This window comes from Molossus molossus, unplaced genomic scaffold (genome assembly GCF_014108415.1).
Source record: "Molossus molossus isolate mMolMol1 unplaced genomic scaffold, mMolMol1.p scaffold_m16_p_9, whole genome shotgun sequence".
NCBI lineage: Eukaryota > Metazoa > Chordata > Mammalia > Chiroptera > Molossidae > Molossus > Molossus molossus.
In genome coordinates, this window is record NW_023425403.1 from 52,855,849 (window position 1) to 52,867,363 (window position 11,515).

General features: G+C 34.7%; 1 protein-coding gene and 1 non-coding gene across 2 annotated transcripts; one reads left to right on the forward strand and one right to left on the reverse strand.

Moving 5' to 3' along the window:
- Positions 1-806: 806 nt before the first annotated feature.
- LOC118622916 (proteasome maturation protein-like) lies at positions 807-1,331 on the forward strand. Its single transcript, XM_036250506.1, has one exon. The coding sequence runs from the start codon at positions 807-809 to the stop codon at positions 1,230-1,232; it is 426 nt and encodes a 141-aa protein (XP_036106399.1). The 3' UTR covers positions 1,233-1,331.
- Positions 1,332-4,097: 2,766 nt separating this feature from the next.
- On the reverse strand, positions 4,098-4,204 carry LOC118623159. The gene has a single exon (XR_004958243.1). It is a non-coding gene; the product is annotated as a U6 spliceosomal RNA (small nuclear RNA).
- Positions 4,205-11,515: the final 7,311 nt, after the last annotated feature.

The window sequence follows — 11,515 nt, forward strand, 5'->3', positions numbered from 1 at the left end:
ATAGTCTGGATAGTCATTCTATTAAAATAATTTAACTAACTTGTGTTCAAAATCAAGAGGAAACAAGTAGGCAGGTTTTTATATCCTCTGAGTCATAGTTTAGTTTGAGCTACATAATGTCTTTCCCCTTAGCAAGGCATTTTTGAGCATGGAAATATATTATTTTAATAAATGTAGGGTTATTGTTATTTGTTAATTCTCACCTGAGGATATTTTACCATTGATTTTTAGATAGAGTAGAAGGGAGGAAAGGAGAGAGAAAAAAAGAAACATTGATGTGGGAGAGACACATTGACTGGTTGCCTTCCACAGGCACCCTGACCAGGGCTGGGGATCGAACCTGCAACCCTGGTACGTTCCTTTGACCTGGAATCAAACCCAAGAACCTTTGGTCGGAGGGCCAATGCTCTAACCGCTGAGCCACACTGGCCAGGGCGAGCATGGGAATATTTTAAATAAGAAAAACAATAGCCCTGGCCAGTGTGGCTCAGTTGGTTGGAGCAACATTCAGTGTACACCAAAAGGTTGTGGGTTCAATTCCTGGTCAGGGTACATACCTGGGTTGTGGGTTCGATTCCTTACCTGGGAAACTGACCAATGTCTCACTTTCACATTGATGTTTCTGTCTCTCTCTAAAAAAAAAATCAATAAAAACATGTCCTTGGGGGATGATTAAAAAATAAAATAAAATAAAAAATAAAGAAAAACAATAATAAATTAAAACAGAAAGAGCAGAGGAGAGATTAGTGGTTTATCAATTCATCATTTGTATCATGCTGAGGAGTTCTCCGCAGGGCGACCTGAAGATGGATACCAGAGGGCTTGGATCTCAGCTAGAAGACAGTATTCCAGTTACTGAGCTATCCGCAAGTGGACCTTTTGAAAATCATGATCTTCTTCGAAAAGGTTTTTCTTGTGTGAAAAATGAAGTTTTGCCCAGTCATCCTCTTGAATTATCAGAAAAAAATTTCCAGCTCAACCAAGATAAAATGAATTTTTCTACACTGAGAAACATCCAGGGTCTGTTTGCTCCACTAAAATTGCAAACGGAATTCAAGGCAGTGCAACAGGTTCAGCGTCTTCCATTTCTTCCAAGCTCAAACCTTTCACTGGGTATTTTGAGGGGTAGTGATGAGACTATTGGATTTGAAGATACTCTTAATGACCCATCACAAAGTGAACTAATGGGAAAACCACACTTGATGGTGGAACATAAACTTGGTTTACTGTAATGCAGTGTGCTGACCACAGAAATGGAGGGGCGACATCTTGTTTATAATCATCTTTTTATTATCATTTTATGTATACAACATTAAAAGTACTGACACATGCGCACCGTTGCCTAAATAGTATAGCATTGTTGCCTAAATAGTATCATCATTTGAAATTATTTGGGTCTTTGGTTTATGACCATGTGACAACTGAAAGTGCTAGAGAGGATTTTAAAAGTCCTGGTTTATATTAAAACAATCACCTTTTATATCTTTAAAAAAAAAAAAAATACATTAAGGAACTGGACTGTAACATCTGACAGAATCCAAAATGGTTGTTTTAAAAAAAATTACTCTTGTTGTAAAAAATTCAGGTGTTTATTTATTTTTATCTTAACTATTGCCAAACATTTAAGTATTTTAAGTGTCTGAAGATTTTTTTCTTCCAACTTATCTTTATCCCATATGTGGCATTTATGCAGAGTTTTATTTAAACAAATCAACAAATATATCTTTTATTTTGATATTAAGATATGAAATTCCAATCACTTATTTTTTTATAGTTTACACGTACTATCTTTGCTTAGTGCATGTATATAAATTCCACTATCATTAATAAGAGTTATAGAATGAAAACATATATTCATTAGTGTCTAATGCACTTCTCAAGGTTATCCTAAGGTGCAGGAAGGAGTTTAATGAGTACCTAATGAGAACTCTTATACCACTGATTAAGAGTATTTATCATGTTTGTGATATGGATATCACAATCTAACACTGGGGAGCTGGTAAAAGAATTAAGCTTCAAATACCCTCTTTTGTTATTAATCACATATGTGAAAAGTACTTTGTGTTGACAAAGTTAGGACCTTTAATTGAGTTCATTAATACTCAAAATCTGCTAATGTCATAAGTAATTCATCACAATTTAAATTTCATGCAGTATATGACACTTCTGTAATATTATATAAGATTGGGAAAAATTTGGGTCATATTTTAAAATAGAACTTTCACATATCAAAATAACTGCATCTTTAAAATTGAGTTGACTTTGTTGCTATTGCTTTGAAGAATAATCTGAAATGGAGGACTAATCTGTGAACATGGTGTGAGTGAAGTCAGTCTAGATAATCCAATCAACCTGATTATCTCTCCATTAACATAGGGTTTAAAAAATTTTTTTTTCTTTATTGATTTTATAGAGAGAAAGGAAGGGAGAGAGAGAAACATCAATGAGAGAGAATACCAAATGGCCGCCTCCTGCATGTCCTCCACTGGAGATTTGGCCCACAACCTGGGCATGTACCCTGACCAGGAATCGAACCGGCAACCTCTTGGTGCATGGGTTGATGATCAAACACTGAGCCACACCAGTCGGGGGCTTAACATAGGTTCTTAATTGTACATCTTAAAGAAGAGAAAAAGATTTTTAATTGTGGAAGATATTCTGAAAACCTCAACTAACAATTTGATTTGATCCTTTTAATCTATTATACTTGCTAGGTTTAAAATTCCAGGTAAAATACAAAGTGGAATTGTTTATACAGGCTCTTCAGCAACTTCATACATTTTCAGTTACTGTTTTGACATTTCTCCTGTTTTTGACTCCACTGTTTTGACTCCTGTTTTTGACTACAGGATTTTGTAAGCACTTATCAAAAAGTTTCATTCCCATGTAATGATAGGTTAATGAGAGTCCTACATTATGCAATGGTGGCTGTAATGATCAAATGAGGTAATATCTGTAAAATTGCTTTATAGCTGTAGAAGGCTTTATAAGTATGTAATTTATTTTTGTTGGACATCATTGAAAATTGTCTGTGAAGTCGATAACTTCTAAGTGGAAATTTGGAAGGTTGTGATAAATATGTGGAATGCTCAGTGTCCAAGAAGCAGGTTTCTGGAGCTTGCTCTCTGTCTCCCTGTCTCTATATTTCTGTCTCTGTCTTTCTCTCTCTCACACACGTACCCGCACATACATTTCAATGGATTGTGTTTGTATCCATACTTCCTGTAAATAGAGTAAATGCCACATAGACTGAATTTCTTGGTAAGAAAAATGTATGTGCTGTCATTTGGATTGATAGCTAGGAGACTTATTAACCAATAATGATCAAGAGACACATGTGTGACCACATAACTAGTGCCTCAGGAGGTGGAATTTGGAAAATAAGACTAAAAATGAGTCAGTAAATATCATGGTAAGAATGTATTAGCTCTGCTATAGCCCTTCTAGGGCAAAAAGAGAAGAACAATGCAAGGTGGACAGGTGGCGGGCAGGGAGAATTCTTTGGTACTGCCATCAGGGTAGGAAAAAGAGAAAATCCAGAGTAACTGACTGGATGTCCAAATATAAAACAAGTATTAATAGTTCCTATACAGATGTCATTATTTTACTTATGAATATTTCTCAAGTGCCATCCAAATGAGTGAGCATTAGAACAAATCAAATCCCACTGATAATCACCAAATTTCCCTTTGGAAAATACAATTTTACCTCCTTTATAATGAGATATTTTGGTGCCTCCATTATGGTAGCAAAACATTAGGTTACTTTGATCTCATTTTTCCGTCTCTTGTCCACTTTCTGGAAGAGTATACACTAAGTAGAGAACAGTTTTAACAAAGAAGGAGAGAAACAGGATGCCTTAGCGAACTGTGTCCTGGATCATTACTGCCTGCAATGAATTTGATATGAATTTCAATACTTCTAGGATTCAGGACATCTCTCAGGTTGATATGTACATCAAATATTTATATTTCTAGCCCATTTTTAACATTTCTTCAATTATGTGGATGGAGAAATCCTAGAAGATATTACAACTTTGTAAAGGTAAATGTGGTGGAGAAATACAGTTATGGCTGCGCCTCATATCAATTTTTTAAAAAAATATGGAACGCTTCACAAATTTGCGTGTCATCCTTGCACAGGGGCCTTGCTAATCTTCTCTGTATCATTCCGCTTCTAGTATATGTGCTGCTGAAGCGAGCACGTCTCATATCAATTTTACTTATTAAATTGCTTACATGCTTTTTTTGTTAATATTTACATATCAAGAGCATACAAAGAATGATGATATGGCTCAATAAATGATCACAAAAGATACTCACCACCTAAATGGGGAAATAACAACCCTGATGAGCATACATAGAGGGGGTATTGACTTAATAAAAAAGCCAAGGATTTCTTTTACCACGTCAAGGATAGTACCAATCTTTTCTCCATTCAAATAACATTGTGATTCCTTCCTAAATGTAAAGATAATCAGATTTATTATATAAGCCTGTCCAGATATGTTCATAGCTGAAGAAATGCAAGAGTTTATTGTAACTTCCAGTGAATGACTTATAGCTGGTAATATATGCTTTATGTCTGCTTGGTCATTTACACTGTCTTGAATGGTTCTGTGAATTTGGCATTTTGCCCTCAAAATGCTGAGGAAATCATATCCAGGTTTTTGAAAATAAATCTGATAGAATCAGCATTTTGCTGAAAAAGTCTTGAAGAAGTGACTCAGTGACAGTTTTAAAAGTAACTGTGTTGGAGGTAAAGGACTTGAAAAACATTCATTTGTAGACCAGGTGCAGTGGGATATCTTCTGTGAAGTAAGAGGTGTAGGTCAAAATTTCAACCTTCATGATTTGGGGGGTATTCACATGTGTACAAAGTGGCATGGTCCAAGCTACCAAGATAATCCATAAAGTGATAGGGCTAAGATGAAAATCTACTTTTTCAGGAATTTTTGGTTTTCTGTTTTTTGGTATTCATGGCAGATAACTGGCACAGAAAGGACTAGTGAAAACAATGACAACCTTGATTCTTTGCAGCTATCTCTTTCTATACCACAGCAACGCTCTTGTAAGATCCTATTAATTTAATGCATGAAATTATTTTCTTTCATAAGCCACTGTGAAGACTACAGGTTTTCTCTTCAATGACAATCCAGTGAAAATGGAAAAACATGGTCAACTGACATTTTGCTTTTAACTTCTTTTCTCCTCGTGTTTATTGGCTTAAAGAAATAATAATTGAACTGGATAATCCTTTAAGAAATTTGTCAATGTTCAAAATTTAGGTGATTTACCTTGTTCATGTATTTAGACAACTTCTTAAAAATGTTGAAGCTGCACAAACATTAATATAATATAATATAATATAATATAATATAATATAATATAATATAATATAACAAAACATAAGTAGGAACATTATACTGAGTAAGAGTAAAACAAAGGTGGATAAGGAAGATGAATTTTGACGAAATACTTGCAGCGGAGCTTGTACCTATTCAAGTTGGGTGAAAAGCTCCAAGTTTCCTTAAAAATAAAAATTAAACAGAAAATGCTCTCAGATATAAGATTTTTTCTGTCCTAAGTCCATCTGGCTAATGACAGACATTACCAGCTAGTGTCCAGTGAGGGTCCTAATCTGTATGAATAGCTTTTTGAGCTTCTGTCTTATCCAGGTGTTTTAATATATTCTCTGAATAATCACAATAATTTTCAAAGAAGATATTATCATTTCCTTTATGCAGATGAGGAAATAGAACCTTAGAGAGCTTTTGTAACTTACACAAAGTCACAGAAGCAATAAGCTGAGGACCAGAGAATTGAACCCAAGTTTCACTGAGATCAAAGTACATGCTTTGCCCTCTACATAATTTTACTTTTCAATCCAATTTTCTAAAACCATCTTAGCCATTTTTAACTGAACCACTGTACAGTTCAGTGCTATAAAATGCACTCATAACGTTGTACAATCATCATTACCATCCATCTTCATAACTCTTCTTATCTTGTAAAACTGAAACTCTATATCCATTAAACGACTCTCTATTCCACCACCCCCCTCCATCCAAGTGCCCAGCAACAACAAATCTATGTCTCTGTAATTTTTACTACTCTAGGTACCTCATATAGTGGAATCATATAGTGTATGTCTTTTTGTGACTGGCTTATTTCACTTAGCACAATGTCCTTAAGGTTCATTCATGTCATAGTACGTCAAAATCCTTTCTTCTTATAAGACTGAATAATACTCCACTATATGCATGTACCACATATTGCTTATCCATTCATCCATTGATGAACATTTGGGTTGCTTCCACATTTTAGCTGTTGTGACCAATGCTGCTATGAACATAAGTGTACAAATGTATCTTTCAGACCCTGCTTTAAATTATTTTGGGTAGACATACAGAAGTGGAATTGCTGGATTATATGGTAATTCTATTTTTAAATTTTTGAGGAACTGCCATATTGTTTCTTTTAATAGCAGTTGTACATTTTAAATTTTCAATAACAGTGCATAAAAGTTCTAATTTCTACATATCCTATCTTAATGGGTATGAGATGGTACCTCATTGTCGTTTTGATTTGCATTTTCCAAATATTTAGTGATGTTGAGCATCTTTTCATGTGGACTTAATTGTCCATTTGTGTATCTTCTTTAGAGAAATACCTATTCGAGTCATTTATCCAGTTTTTAACCAGTTTATTTGTTTTTTCATTATTGAGTTTTAAGAATTCTATATATTCTGGATATTAATTTTTATCAGAAATATGACTTTCAAATATTTTCTTCCATTCAGTCTATTGCCTTTTACTCTAATAATGTATGTTATGCACAATATTTTAAAATAGTTTTATAGTTTGGGGTCTTCTATTTAAGTCTTTGATCAATCTTGAGTTAATTTTTTGTATATGGTATTAGATAGGAGTCCAGCTTCATTCTTATGCATGTAGATAAGTAGTTTTCCAAGTACCATTTATTGGAAAGACTATCTTTTCCCCATGGTTTTGGCACCCTTTCCAAAAATCATTTGACCATATGTGCAAGGGTTTATTCCTGGTATCTCTATTCCAGTTTATGGGTCTATTATGTCTGTCTTTATTCCAGCACCAGACTGCTTTGGTGACTGTATCTTTGTAGTACATTTTGAAATCAGGAAGTATGAGTCCTCCAGCTTTGTTCTTATTTTTTCAAGAATTTTTGGGGGACTCTCCAGGGTCCCTTGAGATTCCATATAAATTTTAGAATGAATGTTTCCATTTCTGCAAAAATTTTACTGGGATTTTTATAGAGATTGCATTGAATCTATTGATTACTTGGGATGTACCGCTATCTTAATACTATTGAGTCTTCCAATTCATGAACATGAGATGTGCTTACATTTATTTATGTCTTTGTTAAATTTCTAAGCAATGTTTTGTAGTTTCGTTGTATGTCTTTCACCTCCATGATCAAATTCATTCCTAAGTATTTTATTATTTCTGATACTATTGTATATAAAGTTGCTTTTATAATTTTCTTTTCATATTTTTTATTGTTAGCGGATAGACATGCAAGTGACTTTTTCATGTTGACTTTTTGTCCTGCTATTTTGCTGAATTAATTCTAATAACTTTTTGTGGAATCTTTAGTGTTTTCTGCATATAAGATGATTATCATCTACACATAGAGATAAGTTTACTTCTTTCTGTTCAATTTGGAAGCCTTTTATGTCTCTTTCTCGTCTAATTGTTCCGGCTAGAACTGCCAATACTATGTTGTATAGAAGTGGTGAAAATGAATATCATTGTCTTGTTCCTGATCTTAGAGGAAAGCTTTTCATCTTTCACCATTGAGCATGATGTTCACTATAGGTTTTTCATACATGGCTTTTATTATGCTGAGGTAGTTTTCTTTTTGAGTCTTTTTATCATGAAAGGGTGTTGAATTTTTTCAAATGTTTTTTTCTGCATCAATTGAGCATTTTTTAAAAATTTATTTTATTAATATAGTATAGGACATTGACTGATTTTTGCATGTTGAACCACCCTTGCATTCCAGGAATAAATCCAACTTAGTCATGGCGTATGATCCTTTTAATATGCTGTTAAATATGGTCTACTAGTATTTTATTAATGATTTTTACATCAATGTTCATAAAGAATATTCATCTGTGGGTTTTATTTTTCTTGCAGTGTTATTGTCTGGCTTTGGTATCAGTTGTGAAGTATACTGGCCTCATAGAATCAGTTATGAAGTATACCTTCCTCTTCCATTTTTTGGGAAATGTTTGAGAAGGATTGGTATTGATTCTTTAAATGCTTGGTGAAATTCACCAGTGAAGATGTCAGGTCCAGGGCTTTCCTTTGTCAGGAGATTTTTGATTATTAACTCAACCTTAGTTTACACCTATTCAGATTTTCTATTTCGTCACGATTTAGCCACTGTCCTCTCTATCTGCCCTTTGTGACCAGGAGCAGTATCAGCACTCAGAACACAGATTCTCGATATTTGGAAAGCAGGGTCTTATTTGAGCCTGCTGGCTCCCCAAAACAGTGTGCAAGCCACTCTAGGAATACATTCACAGCTGTCAGCCATCAGGGGGAGCCTGGGGGATGGGTAGCCACTACTATGCTAAGTCCTGAAATTGACTAAAATTAAAATTAACCACATCCAAGTCTTTCCATGGAAATTTCAAGCCTTTAATAGACTCCAAAGTTTCAAAATAGTTATATTAGACAGATTCAGCCAGTGCAATTGTTTTGTAGGTGTGAAGACTGTTTCCTGGTGCTTCCTACACTGCTCTCTTCCCAGAATTCTCTTCAATCATAGCTTTCATATCTTTAACAGTGTGAAAATTGTGGTTACCCTTGTAAATTGACATATTCAGGCCTGAGTGAATATTTTTTTGGAAGACTACATTGCCTTGGTATCAGTATCTATGCCTTTTATTAGTTAGCTGTGAACTTTTCTCCAACAATATACCAAAAATCAAGAAATCTGATCACCATATTGTTAGGAGGGTCTGAAATATTCCAAATATGGCAACAATACCTGAGTGCCTTTGTCTGGGGAAAGGGTTGAATAGCTATTAAATTTTTAGTCTTTAATCTTAAAAATGCTTAAAAACTCTGTTAAATAAGTCTTAAGCATGGAGAAGTGCAACAATGAATTATTAAAATAACACTTAAATGCAAAAAAAGAAGAGCTATCAAAAAGCAGTATAAAATAAATTGACAAATGATTAATATAGGCCATAACTGCTAAAATACTTCAAAGGAGAGAGAAATTACTTTTGTGTAACTGATTGAGAAAGGCTTTATGAAAGTAGCAACCTTTTTAAGCTCCTGTCTCCAATAAAATTTGCAGATTTGGATTTTTTTTTTTTTTCATTTATATAAGTTCAACAGAAAACACCATGATCAATCCCGGGTCTCAAGAAATGATATTCAGGATATTGAACAATGCACTCCAATGACCTTTTAGGGGATTTTCAATAAGTGAAACTAGGATGCATTGACTCTCTTCTCCTTCTCCTTCTCCTTCTCCTTCTCCTTCTCCTTCTCCTTCTCCTTCTCCTTCTCCTTCTCCTTCTCCTTCTCCTTCTCCTTCTCCTTCTCCTTCTCCTTCTCCTTCTCCTTCTCCTTCTCCTTCTCCTTCTCCTTCTCCTTCTCCTTCTCCTTCTCCTTCTCCTTCTCCTTCTCCTTCTCCTTCTCCTTCTCCTTCTCCTTCTCCTTCTCCTTCTCCTTCTCCTTCTCCTTCTTCTTCTTCTTCTTCTTCTTCTTCTTCTTCTTCTTCTTCTTCTTCTTCTTCTTCTTCAGTGTGCCTTGGAATTTGCTAATAATTGTTTTGAGGTCTATAGACACATGGTAAAAAAATCATAATATTTAGCAATTGGCAGACCTGAGCAATTCTAAAAATACCCATTGGGAAACCCTGCAAGGGAATTTTCCTCAACGACTAACTGAGGAAACTGAAGAATGGAGATAGCCGTCATTTGCCCATATGAGCCTATGAAGGCTGAAGAAGTCAGCTTGAAAGTTCAGTTCCTGATTTAGTATGTTGAACTTGAAAGGGCCTGAACCACTTAGGCATCTTGTCCTTATAAAACCCATTTTAGTCCTTATTTGGTTATTTTTTGGTATGATGTAGTTCATATTTCTGTTATAATGAGAGTAGCACATTTAATTCTTTTTGTTTAATAAAATAATTTCATAGGTTAATTCCCATGTTGTTAACACCTCATAAATTAATGTATATTTTGGATGAAATCATCTTGCTTGATTAGTTCTCACCTTTTTTCCAACCCATGCTTGAACACCTTTATCAGACAGGCGTCAGAACTTTTGCCTTTTAGCATTCTTTGTGTTTCTGCTATTATATGCTGGTAGCAGACTGAGGCCACCATGGATTTTTAAGAATTTTAACCAGACATTTAAATAGTTTTTCAGAAGTTTTCCTTTTACATGGAACCATATGTGACTAGTTTGATTATACTTTCTCTCTCTCTTTTTTTTTTTGAGAGATTTTCAGAATAAAATGAAGAAAGCTGGAAAACCAGTGAACTGGCCAGATGAATTCAGTGGGATTCAGAATGATGCTGTGATGGGAGAAAAATGGCCAGGAATAGAAGATTCATTTGAATAGAAGTCTGAGTAGAAGCTTTGGTCTTGCTTTAAATGTTTTTAGAAGTACTAGTTATGCCTAAACATCAGATTGCTAACAAATATAAGTATGAATCTCACATTTATTTATTTTCCTTCAGGTGAGATAAATTTCATTTCTTTTAAGATCTGTACAATGCTATCTGATGTCATAACACTCTAATAAGACTCTGGCCCATGCCTGGCTCAGGCTAGTACAGTGGCTTTTGCTGTCCATGATGCAAGTACACAACTCTCTTGACCTCATTTCCCACTGCTCTCCTTCCCGCTTCATTCCTGCCTCACTGCCTTTCTTGCTGCTCCTCAAATTTGCTAACGTCACTGTTTCACCAGGGCCTTTGCACGTGCTTTCCCCTTTGCTTGGTGTGTTCTTCTCTTCGACATCTTTAGTTCTCTACTCAAATGTCAAAGTATCAGAAATATTTCCTGACTAATCCAAATGAATAACAATCAATCCCCATTTTCAGCATTGCCTATGCCTCTTGCACTTATAGCATAACCTGATAAATTAAATATTTATCAATTCACTTTTTGTCTCCTTCCACTAGAATGGTAGCTTAATGAGAGAATTTTGTATATTTTTTATTCACTGCTATAATGCCAATGCTAAGAACATTTGTCAAGTATATGGTAGATGTGCAATAATTCCTGTGAACACATGATTGCACATATCCTTACTTTCTGAATTATACTAGCATTATTATCAGTATCACATAAGTTTACAATTGATTTTAAGACTTGGGCATTCATAAAGGTACTATTTATCATGTTTTCTCTTCTTGCTTCACTTCTGAAATCCACGTAGTTGATCTGTTACCCAATTCAGCAACACAGGAGGGCTGTAGTGAGGGCCTGACATTTGGGATCCA

Excerpts from the sequence above, each read along its gene's own strand:
- LOC118622916 (XM_036250506.1), top strand. The coding sequence starts at position 807 with ATGGATACCAGAGGGCTTGGATCTCAGCTAGAAGACAGTATTCCAGTT.